Source organism: Oppia nitens, unplaced genomic scaffold (assembly GCF_028296485.1).
Source record: "Oppia nitens isolate AA-2021 unplaced genomic scaffold, nextdenovo-longstitch-racon4-pilon3 scaffold9_pilon_pilon_pilon, whole genome shotgun sequence".
Lineage (NCBI taxonomy): Eukaryota > Metazoa > Arthropoda > Arachnida > Sarcoptiformes > Oppiidae > Oppia > Oppia nitens.
Window position 1 is genome coordinate 1819791 of NW_026533253.1, and position 20361 is coordinate 1840151.

At 24.0% G+C, this 20361-nt stretch overlaps 5 protein-coding genes and 1 non-coding gene across 7 annotated transcripts; 2 read left to right on the forward strand and 4 right to left on the reverse strand.

Moving 5' to 3' along the window:
* Positions 1 to 334: 334 nt before the first annotated feature.
* On the reverse strand, positions 335 to 2379 carry LOC128964723 (uncharacterized protein C2orf42 homolog). Its single transcript, XM_054311359.1, has 2 exons — positions 903 to 2379; positions 335 to 837 (listed from the first exon to the last, which is right to left on the reverse strand). The coding sequence occupies exons 1-2, from the start codon at positions 2254 to 2256 to the stop codon at positions 335 to 337; spliced, it is 1857 nt and encodes a 618-aa protein (XP_054167334.1). The 5' UTR covers positions 2257 to 2379.
* A 275-nt stretch (positions 2380 to 2654) lies between these two features.
* Positions 2655 to 3283, reverse strand: LOC128964572 (60S acidic ribosomal protein P1-like). The gene has a single exon (XM_054311199.1). It carries the CDS (start codon positions 3096 to 3098, stop codon positions 2760 to 2762), a length of 339 nt encoding a protein of 112 aa, XP_054167174.1. The 5' UTR covers positions 3099 to 3283; the 3' UTR covers positions 2655 to 2759.
* A 404-nt stretch (positions 3284 to 3687) lies between these two features.
* On the forward strand, positions 3688 to 3760 carry Trnar-ucg (transfer RNA arginine (anticodon UCG)). Its single transcript has one exon. It is a non-coding gene; the product is annotated as a tRNA-Arg (tRNA).
* A 1195-nt stretch (positions 3761 to 4955) lies between these two features.
* LOC128964724 (uncharacterized) lies at positions 4956 to 5564 on the forward strand. Its single transcript, XM_054311360.1, has one exon. It carries the CDS (start codon positions 4956 to 4958, stop codon positions 5562 to 5564), a length of 609 nt encoding a protein of 202 aa, XP_054167335.1.
* Positions 5565 to 9680: 4116 nt separating this feature from the next.
* Positions 9681 to 12263, reverse strand: LOC128964568 (facilitated trehalose transporter Tret1-2 homolog). 2 transcript variants are annotated; one of them, XM_054311195.1, is made up of 5 exons: positions 12045 to 12263; positions 11385 to 11491; positions 11162 to 11314; positions 10879 to 11102; positions 9681 to 10818 (listed from the first exon to the last, which is right to left on the reverse strand). In XM_054311195.1, coding segments are annotated over exons 1-5 (1476 nt in total). In that variant the 5' UTR covers positions 12047 to 12263; the 3' UTR covers positions 9681 to 9828. The 2 variants fall into 2 exon arrangements, with proteins under 2 accessions (XP_054167170.1, XP_054167171.1); XM_054311196.1 differs by lacking the exon at positions 12045 to 12263 and having other exon boundaries at positions 11385 to 11877.
* A 2449-nt stretch (positions 12264 to 14712) lies between these two features.
* Positions 14713 to 20319, reverse strand: LOC128964726 (2-oxoglutarate and iron-dependent oxygenase JMJD4-like). Its single transcript, XM_054311361.1, has 4 exons — positions 20139 to 20319; positions 19754 to 20069; positions 19156 to 19673; positions 14713 to 14720 (listed from the first exon to the last, which is right to left on the reverse strand). The coding sequence occupies exons 1-4, from the start codon at positions 20317 to 20319 to the stop codon at positions 14713 to 14715; spliced, it is 1023 nt and encodes a 340-aa protein (XP_054167336.1).
* Between the last annotated feature and the right edge of the window lie 42 nt (positions 20320 to 20361).

Sequence of the window (20361 nt, forward strand, 5' to 3'; positions counted from 1 at the left end):
AATAATTAACTTAAATTTAATGTAATATATTACTAAATAATTACAAAAATTAAACTAATTATTAAAAATACAATAAACATATATTAATATAATTATATATTATATACAAATTGAACTAATTTTCTATTAATTTAAAAAACTTTTCTCATTTATGTTGAACTAACAGATACGAGAATATACGGGTAATATATTTTTAATAAATAATAAAATATAATAAATGTATACAAAAAAAATATAAAGTTTACAAAATATATTAATAAATAAATATTGCATTTAAGCCCATTTAGTTAAAATAAAACAAAATAGTAAATAAATTTTTATGATAAATAATTATTTAACAATTTTCAATCTTCCCATTCCTAATGTGTCCGAACTGTAATTCAATTCTCAATTCTCCGAAATGACAAACCGGTAGACAATCGGGAATCCATTCGATAGCAAAAGGTATGGCCGACTCTTTAGGATCTGAATCACCCATTAGACCAACTTTTAGAAAAGTTTTCAATTCATTGCGTTTAATAATTTGAGTATCACTTTGTGGTAAAACAAGTGCTGATCCATCCATTGAAATGTCAGCCAAATCGTGACAATCATTGAATGAATGATCAAAATCATAGCTACCGTCTCTGTTCTGAACAAAGTTTTGTTGTAAACAAAGTGTTTGTTTTGATGTATCAAAAATTTGTTTGATATGATGTATATTTGTTAATACAAATGTGTATTTAGTAAACGTTCCCAAAGGAGGTTTGTCTTTGCGCGTGAAGACAGTCGTGACATTTGGTAAACGTTTTTTACGAAGACCTGTAGCTATCCTTTGTTGAAGACAATCGAAATAACCTTTAAGTATATAATAATTACAATTAAATTGTTGATAAAAATTAGAAAAAAAAATTATGACAAACCCTGTGGTATCATAAAAACAAGCGGTTCTGGCTTTCCATTCAACTGGTAGTGCATCGACTGATTGATCAATTCAGTGACACTCGACAACCAACCAATAAAATTAATGCTGACATCAGTTTCAGTGATAATTCCGCTGTCAATCAATTTTTTCGTATTAATAACATCTGAGTTAGCATTTTCATCGGATTTGATCCGTTTTTCTGCCAAACAATCGCCAGAATCTGAAACCATTTCGGTATTTGTTTGTTCACTATTTGTCTGCGATATTAATACAATAGGTAGACATTCAAAGTGTGGTAACTCTTTAATAATATAATCTTTAAATTCAAGACTAGATTTAGGATCGCTAGCAAAGGCACAAATACAGGCGTAATAGTGGATACACTTTCTTTCGGCAGACAATCCGTTAGATTTGACCAACAAATTAGTCATTTCATTGTTATTGACAATTGAATTACTGTGACAATCGGTGGACAATTGATTTACACATTTATAAGCTTTAAATGCTTTACAAACACAGGAAAAGTTATTTTGAAATACACTTCTTTGACGGCATTTGTTTGTCGAAGTTTCGGCAAACCAACAGTGAAGATAACCTAACGGCTGCTTATTGTTAGGCTTACACTTAACTACCATTGATGTCTTGGAGACTCTTTGTACGAGAGGACCGGGAGTATCAAAGGCTAACTCAGCGATTTGTTGTCGCATTTGGTCACTAATCAGAAGTTGATTGAGAATAGAGTTCTTTAAGGCCAATACCTTGGCTTCTGTCATACATTTTACTGAATGTTTTATATGAATACACGACTCAATCAACGAATATCTTATATTTGATGTGTTGGAAGAAGTCTTGTGGTGACAATTTTGGTCGGTTGTAGTAATTGATGAGTCTGTGTGTCCTGTAATGGGTAAAACCACTTTATGAGATCTACAGACTTCAACAAAACATCGAGCGGTAGTCTCAGCAATAAACTGGGCGTTTAGTGACGGATCAGATGTGCCGTCTAGTCCTCTGATAATCGGCACCTCAACAAAACCTCGATAATCGGGACCTCTGTTACGGACACGAACTGAGTATATGTTGGATGAGTTGTTGGTTGTTATGCATCGGATGGACTCTAACTTTGTCGACATCCAGTCCTCACCGATTTGGTCTTTGGTGTTATCATTCAAATCATTTTGTTGGACACTATTATTGTCGCGTTTGAAGATATGATCGCACATCTTGTTCTTGCATTTGGTACCTCTGGTGCCGTTAAACGTATGACATTCGGGACACTTGCGGACACCCCGTTTTGTGGCCCGACCTAACCCGTGAAGAATATGCCGGATATTGGACTCAGTCGTCATCATTTGTCTTCAAAATACAAACCAATTAATACTTTGTTTTGTAATTTACTGTTAATCTCGTCTCATTTGTTGACAACTAATCCAAACCTTAATAAATAACGTCTCTTCTGAATCAAGTGTTAGCTTAAAGTCAATCGGTTTACTCTTAGATACCACATGTGTTTGACCACCGATGGCAATGACTTACACCAATTCAATCAAACATTTGTCACAAATTGCTAACAATTATTGTCTAAAAACATATTCATTTGATATAATTTTAAAAAACAATGCAATCATTTAGTAATGTTTTTTTAAGTCATAAATTGCTTACTATTTTGATAATCAATTAATTACCACAAAATAATATGAAACGAAATATCATATCATATAAATCATATCACATATAAAGTTTAATAATAATTAAAATAAATTAAACGACATTTTTATCAAAACATTAGTTAAGTCTTTACTGAAATTTAAATACAATTTCAAAATAAATCAAAACAAAGTTATTCTTCAGTTGTTTAGTCGAAGAGACCGAAACCCATGTCGTCGTCTTCTTCTTCACTTTCGGGCTCTTTTTCTTTCTTCTTGTCTTCCTTTTTGGCGTCACCAGCAGCGGGTGCGGCGGCAGCTGGAGCTGCAGCGGCCGGTGCGGCGCCAACACCCGAACCAACGTTTGTGATCAGTCCCTTCAGGTCAACGCCTTCGAGTGCTTTGCTGAACAGCGATGGCCAGTAGGGCTCAACTTCAACATTGGCCGCCTTCAGGATAGTCTGAATTTTCTCGGCAGTGATGGCCACGTCGTCGTCCTGAAGGATGAGAGCGGCGTAAACACAGGACAGTTCGTCATTTGAAGACATCTTAACTTTAATTGGTATCAATTGATTTCAATCGTCACTATAAGTGTAAACTCGCCGAAGCCTTAGCTCAAGTGATATTGAGAAGAATACACCACAAGAGTGATCACAAAAACGTGTTTCACTTTGAATGCAATAACAACAGGAAAGGGATGTAAACCTAACTGAACCACACATACGACAGAGGGATCCACACAATCAATACATACATTCAATTGGTATTCAAATATATAATGTTTTGTAAATCGCTTTTCAAACAAACATTTATTTATTAGTTTATAAAATAGTTTATAATTTTTAATATCTGCTATTTTATCAAACATTTTCATTATTATTACTATTAATTCAAATTATATATAAATAATTTTATAACATTAACATTGGATTATAACTTAATTAAGTTTATTATATATTAGTATAAACTGTACTTTATTTGTCAAAACTAATAATTTTTAAATTATTAGTAAAATATATAGAAATTATTTTAATTGATTATTTAAATTGTTTGTAAATTATATTATATTATGGATTTGGATCTTATTTGAAGTGATTATTGTCTGATTAAATAATAAAGTTTAGGCTAAACATGTGAGTCCGCGTGGCCTAATGGATAAGGCGTCTGACTTCGAATCAGAAGATTGCAGGTTCGAATCCTGTCGCGGACGATATTTATTTTGTTGTATTCAAAAATTTTTGGTCACATTAATTTATACTTTTAAATAACAACAATATTATTAAATTGACAAAATGACATTTATCAAACTATATTTTTACATATTTACTGTTAATTTTATTTTAAACTAAATAATTAAATTATTTACTTATACTTTTTGTTGTTGCAATTTAAACATTTAAATTAACAATTTATATATACATTACTGTATATTGCTTTATTAGTTATTAAATAGTTGCATAGCTTAATGAATGTTAAAATTTAATTAATGTTTTATATATTTATGAGGATATGGCTTAACATAATAATTAGCTATAGATTTAGTATAAATTTTGACAAATTATATATTAATCCAGACCTCAATTTTTCTAGAGAGTCAATGTCTTAAACATGAATTTTTAAATAACTTTTTTTTAAATATCTAAATGCAGTGATAGTTAATATTGTTTTGTAGGGTTGAATAACAAATATATTTATATCATTAATTCTAAAACAACAACAAAAGTGGTCAAAAATTTTGCTAAATTAACGTATAATTAAAAGTAAAATATTTTGATTAATTAAAAGAAATTTCCAATTTTTATCTTAATTTCTATAAACAGACTTTTGTATAATATATACCTCACACACACATTGAAAATACCCTTAAAAAGCGGTTAGTGTTTACACAGTTTGAGAGTTAAGATAAAAGTTGTTTTATTATTCATAGCCTTTGGAAAAGTGTTTTGAGGGGTAAATGGGATCCCCTTTTGGGGATGTGTTTGCAGTGTTATGTTTGGCGCTAAACTCACTAAAAGGTTGGACTGACTTTTCTATCCATAGGCTATATAGAGATGATCGACAAAAGTGAGGTCAGAGAGGGATAGGGAGAGATAAAACTGTATGACTGTATAACTATATCTTATTTCTAGTGATTGCCTTAGTTTTCATTCATAAACTCTCGTCACTGACTCCTTCACTCACATCAATGAGAGATATCATAGGAAAAGACCGGTATATCACTGTTTAATATATAGATATACAGTATTAGGAGTCAAACAAATCAAAATTTCAGTCTTATTTGAAATCAATTGATTTTAAAAGTATATAATCTATAAGTTTTTCTAACTGTTTCTATGTTTTTTATTTATATACATTTACATATGTGTACCGTTACTTGTGAGTGTGTCTATCATTTTTGATCAGTTATGAAACCACCGAAACTTCCCGGAACTGAAAAGTTTAAATTTTCGGACAAAAAATTTGAAGAATTATGTAAAAACTCTTCAAACACTATCAATACGACTAATAATAATAATAATAATAATAATAGTTTCACAACTATAACAAAGTCATCAAACTTTATACGAGGAGTTTCGTCTCGAAATACTTGTCCAGCAAATTGTTTGACAAACTATACAAATGGACAGTCGTCACCATTTGTCAGATATGAGTCAATACGGAAACCCATATTACCGATCACCAGTCGTATGTCGTCAACAGTGCTAAAACTATCACATTTGCCAATCAATTCAATGGATATGAGATGTACCAACACTTTTGATTTAAATAAAAATTTTGGTAAACTTTCCATAACTTGTGATTCAAGACTGTCGAAGACCAACACTGGAAGTCGTATGTCTTTGATTAGTACATTCAGTATGAGCTCTGAGTCGTCCTCATCATCAACAGCTCGACTATCTCGACGACAAGATTGTCCAACTAATCCATTAAAATGGACTAAATATAATCATCGATTGTCCACATCATCTGAGTCTTCGTGTGGAACTAACTATTCGTGTGATAGTTCAGACTAATTGTAGTCTTCACGTTAATTAATTAAAGATTAAAAAGTTTATATATATATAATTATTATGTTATAAATTTATATTATTTATTTTTAAATTGTACATATTTTTTATATTTATTTTTATATAATTTTAAGCTCACTGTTATAATTTTGTTATAACAGATAAAATATGATAAATAAAATGATTTATTAATTAAAAAAATAAAATACCAATATTCAATAATTTAATAAAAATGATTTAAACATTAAATTTAAGTTTATTTAGATGTATTATTTATTAGTAATTTTGGGCATTTTAATGCTATTGTACACAGTATACGGTTAATTAAAAATAATCTGTGATTTAAAGTAAATTCAAATAAAATATTTTGTGAATTATTTTGGATTTAAGTTTTACTATAAAATTATATAAAATATTTTATTTAAAAAAAGAAATTCAATCTTATTATCTCATTTCAGTAAAATTATAAATTATAATATAATATAAATTTTTTATATATAACATATTACATATTATGATGCAATAATTATAAAATTAAAAAAAAATTAACAAATAATAATAATATACTATAAAAACTACTAATTACTGTATTTTGTTACTAAATATATATATATTTTAGGGGTCTGTAATTTAAATATTGATCTCTTTTCTTGTATATAATTAAAAATTTATTTTTGTTGAATTACCATATTATACATACATTATTACAACATGTATTACATATTATTTAATTACAATTAAATAACATTCTTTATCTCTTTCTCTTATATATTTTTATATATACAGTATATATTTATGGGGAGAGTTTAACATACATATATAAAATTAATTAATAAATACAATCTTATATAAAAATTAAAAAATATCTAATTAAACTAAAAGGAAGTCAAATATATATTTTTATGATAAATAAAATATATATTTTGTTTGTTAATATACTATTGTATTAAAATACTGCACATTGTTGAAACTGTTATTAAAAATATCAAATTTAATAAGAAAATTGGGTAAAAAATAAATATTAATAACTGTAAATATCTTTCTATAAACTACTGACTTATATGCAGATTATTTAATATCAGTGCAATATACCGGTACTTTTTGCATATATATTACAACAATAAGTTATTAGTATTATTATGACATTAATGCAATAAATTATCTGTCAGTTTGTATGTTTATTATATTAAAACACAAAAACTTAAAATTTATAACATTTAAAAAGTTTGTATATTTTTATTAAATAATATTTATTATATTTGAACTAATATTTTATTATTTTTATTATATTTACAATTTTTCTATGAAATGAAATATAGTAAATTTTAGCTACTAGAAAAGTTTTTTATTATTATTATTTTTATAGTAGATTAAAATATACGATAATAGATACATTTAAAAAAATAATAATATGTTTATAAATAAAACAAAAAATATTTGCATTTCTTATACTAAACCAGTTGTAACCTATCATATATTTATTGTTGTTTTAGTATTACTATCAAAAATAATCTTAATTTATTCAACACTAATAGATATGTAATCTAAAATATATATATATTTATTTTTAATATATTCTATTCATTTATAATACATAATATACTTTATATCCTCTATTCAAGAGATTAAATAAGATTTATAAAAAATAAATTTTATTTCTAAATCTTAAAAACATTGTTTTTGACTTAAATGAGAATAATGTTCATTATCAGTTAAAATGATTTTTTAAAAACAATAATTAACAAAAATTAGTATAAAAATATCAATATAATTATACACTATACAATTAATAAATAATTATTTAGACTTTATTGTAAAAAATTATATTTTAACAATTTAGTTGTTTTAATGGTTTCAATAGGAAATTACTATGTTTTGCTAACTTTTTTTTAATCTTACAAAACTATGTAAATGTGTAAATTTTAGTGTCAATTATATCTGTTAACATACAGTATCACCACATGTCTACTCATCCCTACAGACATCCCATATCTTTTTACAATATTATTGTATTTGTATTAACCAACGATTATCAATGTTATCAATAAAATTAATAATATCTTACAAACATTACATTAATAGCGTTTGAAATAAATGTTTTGTTATCAAACTATGAGCAAACTTTGCTACATATGGTTATTTTATTTAATAAAATAATGTAACAAAATTTAGCATAATAATTACAAAGAGTTATCTATATTAAAAATAAATAACATTTGATAATAATTTTTTAGTTTGTACAGTACATACCTATTTTGTTTATATAATTTTTTAAAAAGTTAAATAAAAAACATTATAATTATAATGTAGATTATATACTTCACAAATTACAATAAGATTTTTGAGAAATTTTTTTAAAGTAAATGTTTTGATAGTCAAGTGATGGATAAGAAGTACTAACAGACAATTAGATTTTAGATATATTTCTATAATTTTTTTTTTGGTGAAAATAAATTAAGAAAATAAAATTGTGTCCAATTTCCTCAGGAATTTCTGTCAAATGTTTGAATCACTTGTCAAGTAAAGCAAATTCATGTGAACTTTACATTAATAGACAACATAACACCTACTGTGCCTTCACATACCGTACCATCAAATTCTAGTATAATATTAAGCATTTTCTGCCAAAAATATCAATGCTGTCGGTTAGGAAACTTTTATCTTTTAAAATACCATTTAAAGTATTAACTGGAAATCACTGGCACCGGACCACTAACGAGAAGTCCAATACAGGTGAGTGAATCTCAGCACAGGTGCGTACAGTACACCCAATTTATACAACAAATGCACAGTTCATTCAAATATCTATTACCCACCTGTGTCTATATCTGACTTATTTTATTATAAGTTAAAGTAAAGTTCACATTATTTGTTTAAACTTTTCAATTTTCAATTTTTCATAAGTGTTTGTGCTTTTTAGAAAAGGCCTAAAAATTTTTAAAAATAAATTTCCATGAGAAAATTTCTAGAAAATTTATTTAATATTTTTTATAAAAATTTTCTTTATTTTACGTTTTACTCAATTTTAAATGTTTGTCTACTAAAAATTAAAGTTTTTAAGATTATCATTATCATCTAATCATTTTTTGTGTAAAATTATACCCACACTTATAAAATCATTATCAATCAATCCTCTAAAATTATATATAAATAATAAATATGCTTTTTATATTGGTTTTTTGTAACTTAGCTAAAAATATTTTTATTTTTGAATTATGATAATTATTTAGTCGCATAACTAAAAATATTAATAAAATGTAATTCAGTTGGCGTTAACCTCATTGCGATTTTTTTGAAAAATAAAAATTATTATATTGTAATATATTGCAAATTTTTGTTTTTTTTAATTAAAATCTGCTAAAAAACAAAGTTTACTAAAATATAGAATATTCTTTACTACATTTTATTATAATTTATCGCTTATCAAAATTTGATAACAATAAAAGTAAATTGTTATTTAATTAATTGGTATTTTTTGTTTAATTATTAATATTTAATACAATTATAATAATACAAATATCTATTTTATCTCACTTTAAATAACTAAGTATTAGCTGATTATTCATTTTAGTTAAATATACCATAGATTTATGTATGATATTAATAAAAACTTTGTAAAATTTTGTAATTATTTTGTTATAAAATTAATTATTTATAATTATAAGATAATATAATGTTTATCAAAAAACATTAAGTAACATAAATTAAATTTTAATATTAAACCTTATAATTAAAAATCAGATTAATCTTAAATTTATTAAATATTATTTAATATCTGTTTTGTATATATAAACACTAATTTTTAATTAATATTTAAGACATTAATAAATCTGATACATCTCTACATTTAACATCAATTATTTCCTATTTTACAGATTTTTTCATTTTATTTACCATTTTTAAAGACCATTTGATAAATTGATTATAGTATATAAATAGTTTGAAAATAAATGTTTTAACTAAAAATTTTATTTTAATAATTGTAAATTTGTTGGTATAAAAAGGCACAAAAAATAATATTAAAATGAACAAAAATATTTTTATAATTAGCTAAAAATTATATTTAAATTTTAAGATTATATTTAGCTAAAAATCGTATTAAAAAAGCATCAATATATATATATATATATAATATTAAGGCACTAAATACAATAACAAAAATTAATGTTAATATTTTACTTATATAAAAATAACTTTTTAAAAATTTGCATAAAATATATTAATGTTATGATTAATGAGATTTTGTATTAAAAGATGAGATTCTTATTAATTATTCGTTCAGTCCCTTCATTTCCATTTTGTTGTGACCATCGCTGTGACCGTCAGATGATTTGACAAAAAACTTCTGGATCTCATCAAATGTCTTGCCTTTGGTTTCGGGCAAAAATATTATGACAAACGGCACACTCACTACACACCAAAAGGCAAACATGAAAAATGTGAACTGAGGTGACGTCCACTTTTGAATGGCCTCGAAGTTATGGGTAATAAGAAAAGCGCAAAACCAGTTCATTCCAGTGGCCGATGCACTGACCACACCGCGGAAGTGCATCGCTGTTATCTCATTAATCATAAGCCAAGGTATGGGACCCCAACCGAGTGAAAAACTTATAATGAATACAACCAAACATAGTATAGGAATCCATCCAAAGCTACTGTTTTGCCGATCGGTGACCGCAATATAATAGATGCCTAAAATACCCAAACTTATTGCGTGTCCAATACCAGAACCAATGAGCAGTATTTTACGGCCCAACCGATCGACCAGTAGAGTGCCGGCCAGTGTTGCTATTACTTGGGCTACACCTATGATTATTGCCGCATATTTGCCTTCAAGAGTACTGCCGGCTTCGGTCAACATGTCTGATGAGTTGAACATCACTGCATTGATTCCCGAGAACTGTTGCAACCACATCAATATCACAGATAATACAAATGGCTTATAAAACAATGGATTATTAATCTCTTTCATTGAAAAGCCACTTGTTTTCGAAGATTCTTCTGCTTGTTCTGCGATTTCATTCAATTCAGAGTCATTATCATTGGTAGTGTCTCTCAAAGATTTCAAAGATTTTTCCACTTTAGATCCTTTAGAGTGATCGCCACCAGCTTTGGTCATCAACCAAATGGGTGTTTCGGGCATCAAAAGCATCGATAGTGACATTACAATCGGTAAAAACAGACAAATAAATGATAGCCAACTCCACGTTAAGAATGCTCCGAAAACATACACCATTAATATGCCAATCGTTACACTTAACTATATTTTTTAAATAAAATATTAATTACAATATAACTATTGTAAAAACCATTAACTAACCTGAAATCCCGTTCCCAACATTCCTCTAACATTTTCAGTACTAATTTCAACCACATATGTTGGAGCCGTTCCCGAGATTAGACCAGCGGATAGACCAGTAAGTGTTCGGCCAACTATAATAGTAGCAAAATCGGGGGCCAACCATAAGCATAAATAGCCGGCTATCATAGGTATACCATAGAGAATCAGAGCTAATTTACGACCCAACACCTGAGCCAATGGTCCTTAAATATCAACAGAAAACATGTTATTATCATTAAATTAGTAGTCGTCTACAATATACCAGAGGCTAAGGCGCCGACCAGTGCTCCCAAAGTGGTACTCGATTTGATCCAGGCTTCAGTTTGAGTGCCCTTTTCTTTGATTTGCGGTGAACTTCCCGGATCTTTCAAACTGGTCACTGCCGGCGAACTCCAACCCAATACAGTACCCATTGCTATCAAAATTGTAATTATCCATTAAATCAAATAATAGTATATATCATATTATATATTTATATAACAAACCTATTGCCCCAAATAATGCCGAAGTGGCCGCAATAAACAGAAACACCGACGGTTTACGGGCCGACTTGCTTTGGACATCAGTTGCCATTTCTATTGTATTGTATTGCCTGTTGTAAAACAATTAACAGATAAAACTAATATAATCTAAGATAAGAGCTTTAAAAATGACCACAATTTTTATCACATAATAATTGAGCGTTTAATTAAAATAAAACAATTTTAAAACTAATTTAAATTAACTAATGACAATAAATATCAAATATATAATAAATATATTCTAATTTCAACATAATTTTCACGAGACATATGACTTATTATATTATATATTAATAAATCAATTGAACTGATGGCTAGTTTTTTTAGATTGCAATTAATGGTTGAATGACTTTATCTGTTACTATCTGTTGTCTCATCACTCAAAAAAAAAAACGATAAAAAGTATTATATATTTGGTTTGACATATGATTGCACACAGTTTTTAACATTGAAACAGAAAATTGACAAAACATTTACTATTATAAATTTAATCAATAATATCAATACAATTAGTGTTATTCCTAAGCATTTAGAAGTCAAAACTGAATCGACTCCGAGTGCTTCGGCACTGCCCTTAACTATGACATACAGTACTACAGTATAACTATACCCATACATACATACATTGAAAAATTAAGTTTCGACACTAATCAACATGTGATTAGACAATCTCTGCTCATTTGCTCATCAATTCAATAATTAATTAGATTATTAAAATCTCAATGTTTTACATTTACTACTATTTGGTTTTTTTAGTAAACGTGTTGCTAAAACCAAAAATGTTTAGAAAAAAACACACCAAACAAGTCATGAAACTTAGTTTTTTTATATAAAAATTTTGTTTCAAACTTTACTACACCCAAAATACTAGACATGAATTGCAACAATAGATAAGATAAACATTTAAACTATATTTATTATACAGAATTTTATATATAGTTTATATAATATAAATATAAATTGAGATTTTAAAATTCTATCTTATATTGACTGTGATGTGATGCCTAATAATTATATTGATTAATTTCATAAATTATTAGTAAATAAAAAATGCTTATTTATTCACTATTATTTAAATACAATTGTCAATTACTTCCCACTAATTTTATGATCAAAAATAAATCTAATTACTTGATATTTTTAATTTATAAAAATAAAAATTCATTAATTATTGAGTTTATTAAACAAAGTTTTTTTTAAATATGTAAAAATACATAATTATTTAAAAAGAGCCAAACATTAATTCTAATATATATATATATATATATATATATATATAGAGAGAGAGAGAGAGAGAGAGAGAGAGAGAGAATGATATGAAAATAAAAATACATAAAAATAATAATCATTTTCATATTTCAAGTTTATTTAAAGGAAGGTTTAGTAATTAGCTCAGCTATTCATTAATGTTTATATAAATTTTATTTTATGTTTAACACAATAAAATGAGTTTATGGATGAATACCTGTTTCCGTGAATCATTACATTAGTATAGTTGCACTTCAAGTACATTAAAATGTACTAAATTTATATCATATAAATAAATAATATGATTATTGTATAATAAATAGTACAATATAAAGTGCTAAACATTTAATATGGATTTATATTAGAGTAAACTATTAATCTTAATAATAAAATTTTAAATACAATTAGATTTGCACTTTAAAAATTTAAATCTCTAAATTTAGTACAAGTGATTTTAAAAATAAATTATATAATTGAAAGTTAAGTACTATTGAGGTAAAAAAGGTAAAAGTTATAAGTTATAACCATTGAAAGTATTATTAAATATAAAAATATTTATTTTTTGTGTAGTTTTGAATTTAAAATATTATTTTTATTATTTAACATTTTCAAAAAACTTGAACTTATAATACTAAAATGTTAGTATGCCTTTACATTTGAAGATACCTTGAATTAGTTGATTTAAATCAAATTTAAATAAAAAATTCAAAAATTAATTTTTATTTTATTTAAATTCCATAACTTTATAAAATGAAACGAGAAAAAGCGTGAAATAAATTTTAAAATAAAAAACATCAAAAAAAAAGTTCAACAACTTTTAAAATAAATTTGCAATGATATTAATATTTAAAGTATTAATTAGATTTAACATTTCACTAATAATTTAGATCATTTATAATTATAATAATATACTAAATGGTTAAGAATTAAAGCAATTGATAAAAGAAAAAGAAAATTTTTATTAGTCTAATAAATGATATTTCTAATAATCCAAAAATTGTAATAACCATAAAATTAAGTATTTTAAATGTTTTATTGTTATTTATTTAGTACTATAAAGAATATAATTTTATTTTAACTAAAATAAATATATGCATATTAATATGTAAATTAAAAAACAAATATAAACAAAATTTTTCTATAATATATGATATTTTCTATAAATTATATGATTGAATATTTACTTATTTGATTAAAATCATGAATTTAGGTATTAAAAGTTAATTTAATGTTTAAGAATTAAACGTGTAATAAAAGTAGAGTATTTTAACACTTAGATTAACTAATTAGTTTAATTATCATAATCTTTTATTAATATTCAAAATATTATTATAAATTTAATTATCTTTTAAACTAACAGTTTTAAAAAAATTATTTGTTATTTTATTTAAGTTTTTTTTGTATAAATGTTAAATGTAATATAAGTTTACATTAATGCTACTTTATAGTAATAAAATAAAAAGTTATTTCAATTACATAATTTAAATTAGAAAATAAAAAAACTAATATTGATAACTTTTTTCACGACACATTTACCTCATATAACAGTACAGTGGGTGGCATAAAGGGGTGCACCACCACTGTGTGTGTATATATATATGTATGTGTTTGCTATCAGTATATTAATTGCAAAGATATGAAAATATTGTATAAAATTAAGTGAAACGAGTGCTCTCTTCCACCTACGGCTATATGTGTGCCGATTGTATGCCCTTTAGTAGTGCGAGGAAAGCCTTGCCCTTCACTATTGACCTCAATTGCCTTGAATTCAAATATTTATAATAATAATAAAAAATAGTAATCTTGTTATCACATAAAATAGTAATTTTCATAACTAGTATTATATCTCCAATAAAAAAGAAGATTTTTTTTGTCATTTTTATATATACTGTTTTTATAGGAAAATATTGTATATTATTATTATTATTAAAAACAGTAGTACAGTTCATACTATTTAGTATATACTAGAGATTTAAATGAATTTTATGCTAAAAAATTTGTAATAAATATAGAGTTTAATAAATAAAAAATAAAATAAATATTACTATTTTCCTATTTATCAGATTAATACATCATTTAATAATCTAATAATGTCATTTAACATGTAAATATTTAATGATTTTAAGCCCAAATTTTATTATTAATAAAATTAATCTTAATTATTCAAAAATTAATTATTATTTTGTAAATGAGATCACAAGTCTTAAATAACTGTTAATAATTACTGTTTATACAGTAATTATTAAGAAATTTTATATTTTTGAAATATTAATTGCATTTTTTATATTTTAGTTTAAATATTCTAATTTTCGATTATTTCTATATATAATATTTGCAATTAATTAGTTATTTAAAAAATTAGCATAAAATACAATAATCAAGGGCTTTCTAAAATAAGAAAAATAATAAATGATAAATTGAACCAATACACAAACATTTGTTATAATATACAGTATATAACATCGATTTTTAAAAAAACATAAAATCAATGATTTACTTATAATTTACAATACTTTTAAATTAAAATATATACAGTATACTGTATTATTCAATAAATATATAAATTACATTTTAAATATCTTTCACAATTAATAGCATTTTAGAATTAATTTTTATATTATTTTAGTTAATATGAAACAAAAACAAAAACAACATAAATATTTTATCTATTAATAACTTAAAAACAAAAAAAAAATATAGATAAATATGAAAAAAATAAATTACAATAAAATACTGTATTAATTTAAAGTTAATTTGTAGTTTTTTTTTTAAAAAAAAGCTTTAAATTATTAATGAGAATATGAAGTTTGTAAATGAATTATTTAGTTTTTACTTACAATTAATATTATAATTATTAATTTATATTATTTGTGTTATGACTCTTGATTGATGAGGTTTTTAAAAAATATATTTTTTTAAAGACTTCTTCAGTGATGTTATGGATAGCAATCACTTCATTGACGTGAAAGATGTGCTCTAAAATCACAAACAAAAATTGAGATCATTTTTATTTGACTCAAACAAATGTTTATCATTGATTATAAATTATTTATATTATATTTATAATATATTATACAAAAATTATATATATATACAGTATTTAACTAATTTAACTTTTTTGTGAATAGTATATTAGAATAATATTGAACTATTTTATTAACAAAAAATAAAATATTATTATAATATATCATTTAAACTAATTCATAAATTATCAAAATAAATCAAGTAATTTTCCACATTAGTTGCTACTAATCAAAATATTATATCAATTTTTGTGTAAAAATTACACTAAATTTGAATATATAAGCAAAAATATGGATGAAAAAAATAAAATGATTTATTTTATGATAAAATGTGTTGATAATAATAATATTGTAGTTTAATTTTATATAAATACAATTTACAACTATTGTTGCTGAAAACTATAAAATATGTTTATAAAATTAAATTTTGAAAATAATAATAAATATCATCAAAATATTTAAATACAAAAGTGCAGACCTGTTTTCACGGGTCGCTTAATTAGGACTTCACATCAAATAATTAAACAGTGAATCGCATGAATCACTAACACAATAGAAGAATAAATTTTGGTTCAAAAATGTTATATTATTATTATTTATAATAAAATATAATATATTGTTGTTTAAAAATGTTGTTTCAATTGAGAATTGATCCAACCTTGAGATACACAAAAAAAACTGTATAAAATTGTTGTACACTTTAAATAAAATATTTTAATAATAGTCTTATATCGTATCTAATATTTTCTAATTTAAAAAAATACTTTTATGATAATAATTATAATATGTTAAAAATGAAATCATGAACAAAGTCGAGTATAATTAACAATATATTAAATAAAGTAATTAAACTAAAAACAGAAATAAGATTTTACTTTAGTTTGTTACTTATTATAGCATTACAATTAATATACTGTATTTACAAATTAAAATTATTAGCAATAAACAGATAACATTTATTTTTTAAAAATGTTTATTAAAGTAACCGACAGTTTAAACATTAAATGACAGATCAATTGATTCTTCACTATTACTGAAGGCGTTTTGGTTTATGTCTTGCAAACTCTCTCTCTCTCTCTCTCTCTCTCTCTCTCTCTCTCTCTCTCTCTTTCACACATTCACACGTTTGTCATTGATAATGAATGTCTTATTTGTCTATAATTTATATTTATTTAATGTACTTTTAAATAAATTTATGCGTTTTTCATTGAGATGTTATTTGTCTTATTTTTTCTCATAGATATCACATTTACTTTGATTTACAACAAAAATATCAAAAAAATTTACTTCAGATATGATTTTGATATTTAATGTAAAATATATTCTATTGATATTTTTTTATCCCATCTAATTTTGGTCTGACAAACAAAATGCAATCAATTTCAACAATTAAATACTTTATATTATATGAAAAATGTGATATCTTATTTATAATATAATTTTATTATACTAATCATATTTTAATTTTACATCATTATAAAAATAGTTGTAAATTGTTATTAATAATTGTTAATTGCTTGATCTGAATGTAAATCTCCTTGATTTTTAAAATAGCATAATATAAATTATTTAACTTCATTTTATCATAATAAAACTTTAAAATATAGTATTTATTGTATTACTGTATATTAAATAAATTGCATAACTTTTAAAAAATTTATTGCATCAAATTATGTTAATGAACGATATTGAAAAACTTTAAGATATTTATATAATTTTAAAAGTTATTATATAATTTAAAATATTTTAAATGTGCAATAATAAGTTGAATTTGAAAAATTGTGAAATATTAAATTAAATCCAATTGTTTAAGCCTTGAATAAGGGATTGTCTGACCTCAGTCTATAAATTAACATTGAATTCAATGACAATTTAACAATATTTAAGAGTGTCATGAATGACACGATGTTTTTTATCAATTAAATAATATAATATTATTATATTAAATATAGACGGACTATGATATCATAGCAATGGTATATAATTTTAATTTATTCACTTTATGTATGTTAATAACAAATATGACATTTTTTTTGAATAAATACATTAAATATGACACTACTAAAATATTTTGTTTTACTCTACAAATATTAATATACATATGTATTTATATTGAGTTTGATATGTATATTATGAACATGAAAATTTGCATATTTACAATAATAAATATATCCGGATTATATATATATTAGAAATTATATACCTATATATCACAGTCATGCAAAAAAATAAAATTTATTACAGTTTGGATCTTTTTATGACATTTTGTTCAATATTTATTAATGTATTAAATATGTATTAATTTATGTAACTACAAAATAATAATAAGTTAATATAAATATTAATTTATAGATAATATAAAAATTAATAATGATTAATTGCATAATAACTTACCTGGTTTTTTAATATACTATATATTATATATATGCAAATATAAATTTATTTTATAATATATATATTACATTGAATAAGCAATTCAATATAAAATTATTGATATAATTTTCAATAACTTTTTATAATTATTAAAACAATATTTTATAATATATTATATAAACAATTGGTAAATGAGATCATAAAATATCATTAGTTTTTTAATACAAGTATTAGTTGTTTTGACAACCGTTTTGTTGTCATCACTAAAACTAAAGTGAATTATTTTCATCAAATTAATGGTCACATCTAATGGCAAGGGATTAACACACCTTTTATAGCAATATATAGGAGTAATTGAGGAATCATTTGATGCAAAAAACAGTATAATAATAATGTGATAATAAAAGATATCATGAACTTAAATGAAATAAAAATTTAACAGTAATTAAGTTAATCGTAAAAAATAAATTATAAATCAATTCAATTGATTATGAAATTATCTTTAAAAATATAATTAATTTTTATAAAGTAGGGTACATGTCATCAAATAATATAAACAATATAAACATCGGTTCAATTTCATGAAAAGTCCTATATTGATTGATTAATTATTGATTAATTATTGATAAATTAGTATTTATTAAAATTTATAAATGTTTGTAAATTACTAAAGCTTTTTCAAAAAACCACTTTTGTTTTTACAATTCAAACAATTATTAAACAAAAATTTAATAATATTACTTAAAATTAAAATTATCAAATAATTAATAAATTAAATTTCAAATAAATATATATTGTAGAATAATATAAATTAAAAACATTATTGATATTTATTATTATAAATAAAATAAAAACATTATCTTTTTAAGAAAAAAATAATCTCAAATTATAAAATTATTTAAATAACTTAAACAAAATTTTTATAAATAAAAATATATATCCAATTAAATAACAAAAAATAAAATTTTATTTTAAGCAACTTTCAATAAAATCTAAATGACAATCAAAATTTAACAAATTTATTGATTTAATATTTTCTAATAGATTTAATAAAAATTTGCGATCAAATTCAACTCTAAAATTTAATAGACTTTCTTTAATTTGTTGATCCATTGCTTCCGATTTGATTCGTTTAGATACATATCTTAAGCAATCAAAAAATTCATTCAAATTCATCCCAAAATGCATTTTAAGTAATGTTTGGCATTCATTATGCCATTCATTCAAATCAATTAATGTCTTCAAATCAGACAATTCATTCTCGACATCATTCAAGGCATTCATTAGATTTGAAAAAATCTTATGTATATTAGTGCCGTTAAACCAGTTGTGGTTCAGCGAAATGGTATCTTCAGTATTGATCACTTGATGAATATAACCGCTCGGAATAAATATAATATCACCGCTTCTTTGAATTACTTCAAAACCATTCATAGATTTCAAATGTTGTGAATAGTTATGAATCTGATAAAAATCAAAAGGTATTTCATTGTTGTTTAAACTTTTCAAATTTGCTTCATTTCCCGGAGGAATAATCAGCCACTTCTTAGTGCCGCATATGTTGGCCGACCAACTGTATGATCCAAACACATCCACATGAAGTGGAGTTCTGTATAACGAAGATAAATGAAACAAATATATTATTAAACTGTTAAGCAATTGATTTAATAATACTGTAGTTTGTATTACGAGCTATGTTTGGGTCCCATATAAACAAATCTAAAGTCATCACATATTAGGTCACTATTCATGTCTTGAGTACAAAACTCATTGATCCAATCGGACTCAAAATATATTGGTCTTTCGTAAGCCTTATAATCAGGAAATTCATTGATAAAATGCCAATCTTTTAGATACAATATCTTCATATCATTATCTGAATAGTGATAATCAATACTTTGAACTCTTTTCCAATAATCGATGTAATCATTAAAAATCATCTCTTGTTTGGCGTTTGAATTGTAATACTTTGTCTGGCAATCGGCCACCGGAACCATTGCATCGCCTTTTATGAAGAATATAATCAAATAATATCACAATATGAATATCATAATCAATACCATCGATGACTAACCAAAGAGATTGCTCAACACATCCAAGTCTGGTGTGCCATCTTTGGTCAACCATTCAGTCCGTGATCGCCAATCAGTGGTCAGACCCTCACAAATGCAGACTTTATTTTTAACTAAGAATTCATTGTAAAAGTCTTGATAAGAAGTGTTTGGATCAACTCTTGCAATGAATGAGTCGTTCATATCATTAAATAACTAAATTAAATATTAATATATTAGTCATCG

Excerpts from the sequence above, each read along its gene's own strand:
- LOC128964723 (XM_054311359.1), bottom strand. The coding sequence starts at position 2,256 with ATGATGACGACTGAGTCCAATATCCGGCATATTCTTCACGGGTTAGGT. Across the intron at positions 838-902 it reads TGTTTTTATGATACCACAGG|GTTATTTCGATTGTCTTCAA; the intron begins GTTTGTCATAAT and ends ATATACTTAAAG.
- LOC128964572 (XM_054311199.1), bottom strand. The coding sequence starts at position 3,098 with ATGTCTTCAAATGACGAACTGTCCTGTGTTTACGCCGCTCTCATCCTT.
- LOC128964724 (XM_054311360.1), top strand. The coding sequence starts at position 4,956 with ATGAAACCACCGAAACTTCCCGGAACTGAAAAGTTTAAATTTTCGGAC.
- LOC128964568 (XM_054311195.1), bottom strand. Across the intron at positions 11,315-11,384 it reads GGCATTATTTGGGGCAATAG|CAATGGGTACTGTATTGGGT; the intron begins GTTTGTTATATA and ends CAATTTTGATAG. Across the intron at positions 10,819-10,878 it reads TGTTGGGAACGGGATTTCAG|TTAAGTGTAACGATTGGCAT; the intron begins GTTAGTTAATGG and ends TAAAAAATATAG.
- LOC128964726 (XM_054311361.1), bottom strand. The coding sequence starts at position 20,319 with ATGAACGACTCATTCATTGCAAGAGTTGATCCAAACACTTCTTATCAA. Across the intron at positions 20,070-20,138 it reads TGTGTTGAGCAATCTCTTTG|GCGATGCAATGGTTCCGGTG; the intron begins GTTAGTCATCGA and ends TCTTCATAAAAG. Across the intron at positions 19,674-19,753 it reads ATGGGACCCAAACATAGCTC|AACTCCACTTCATGTGGATG; the intron begins GTAATACAAACT and ends TTCGTTATACAG.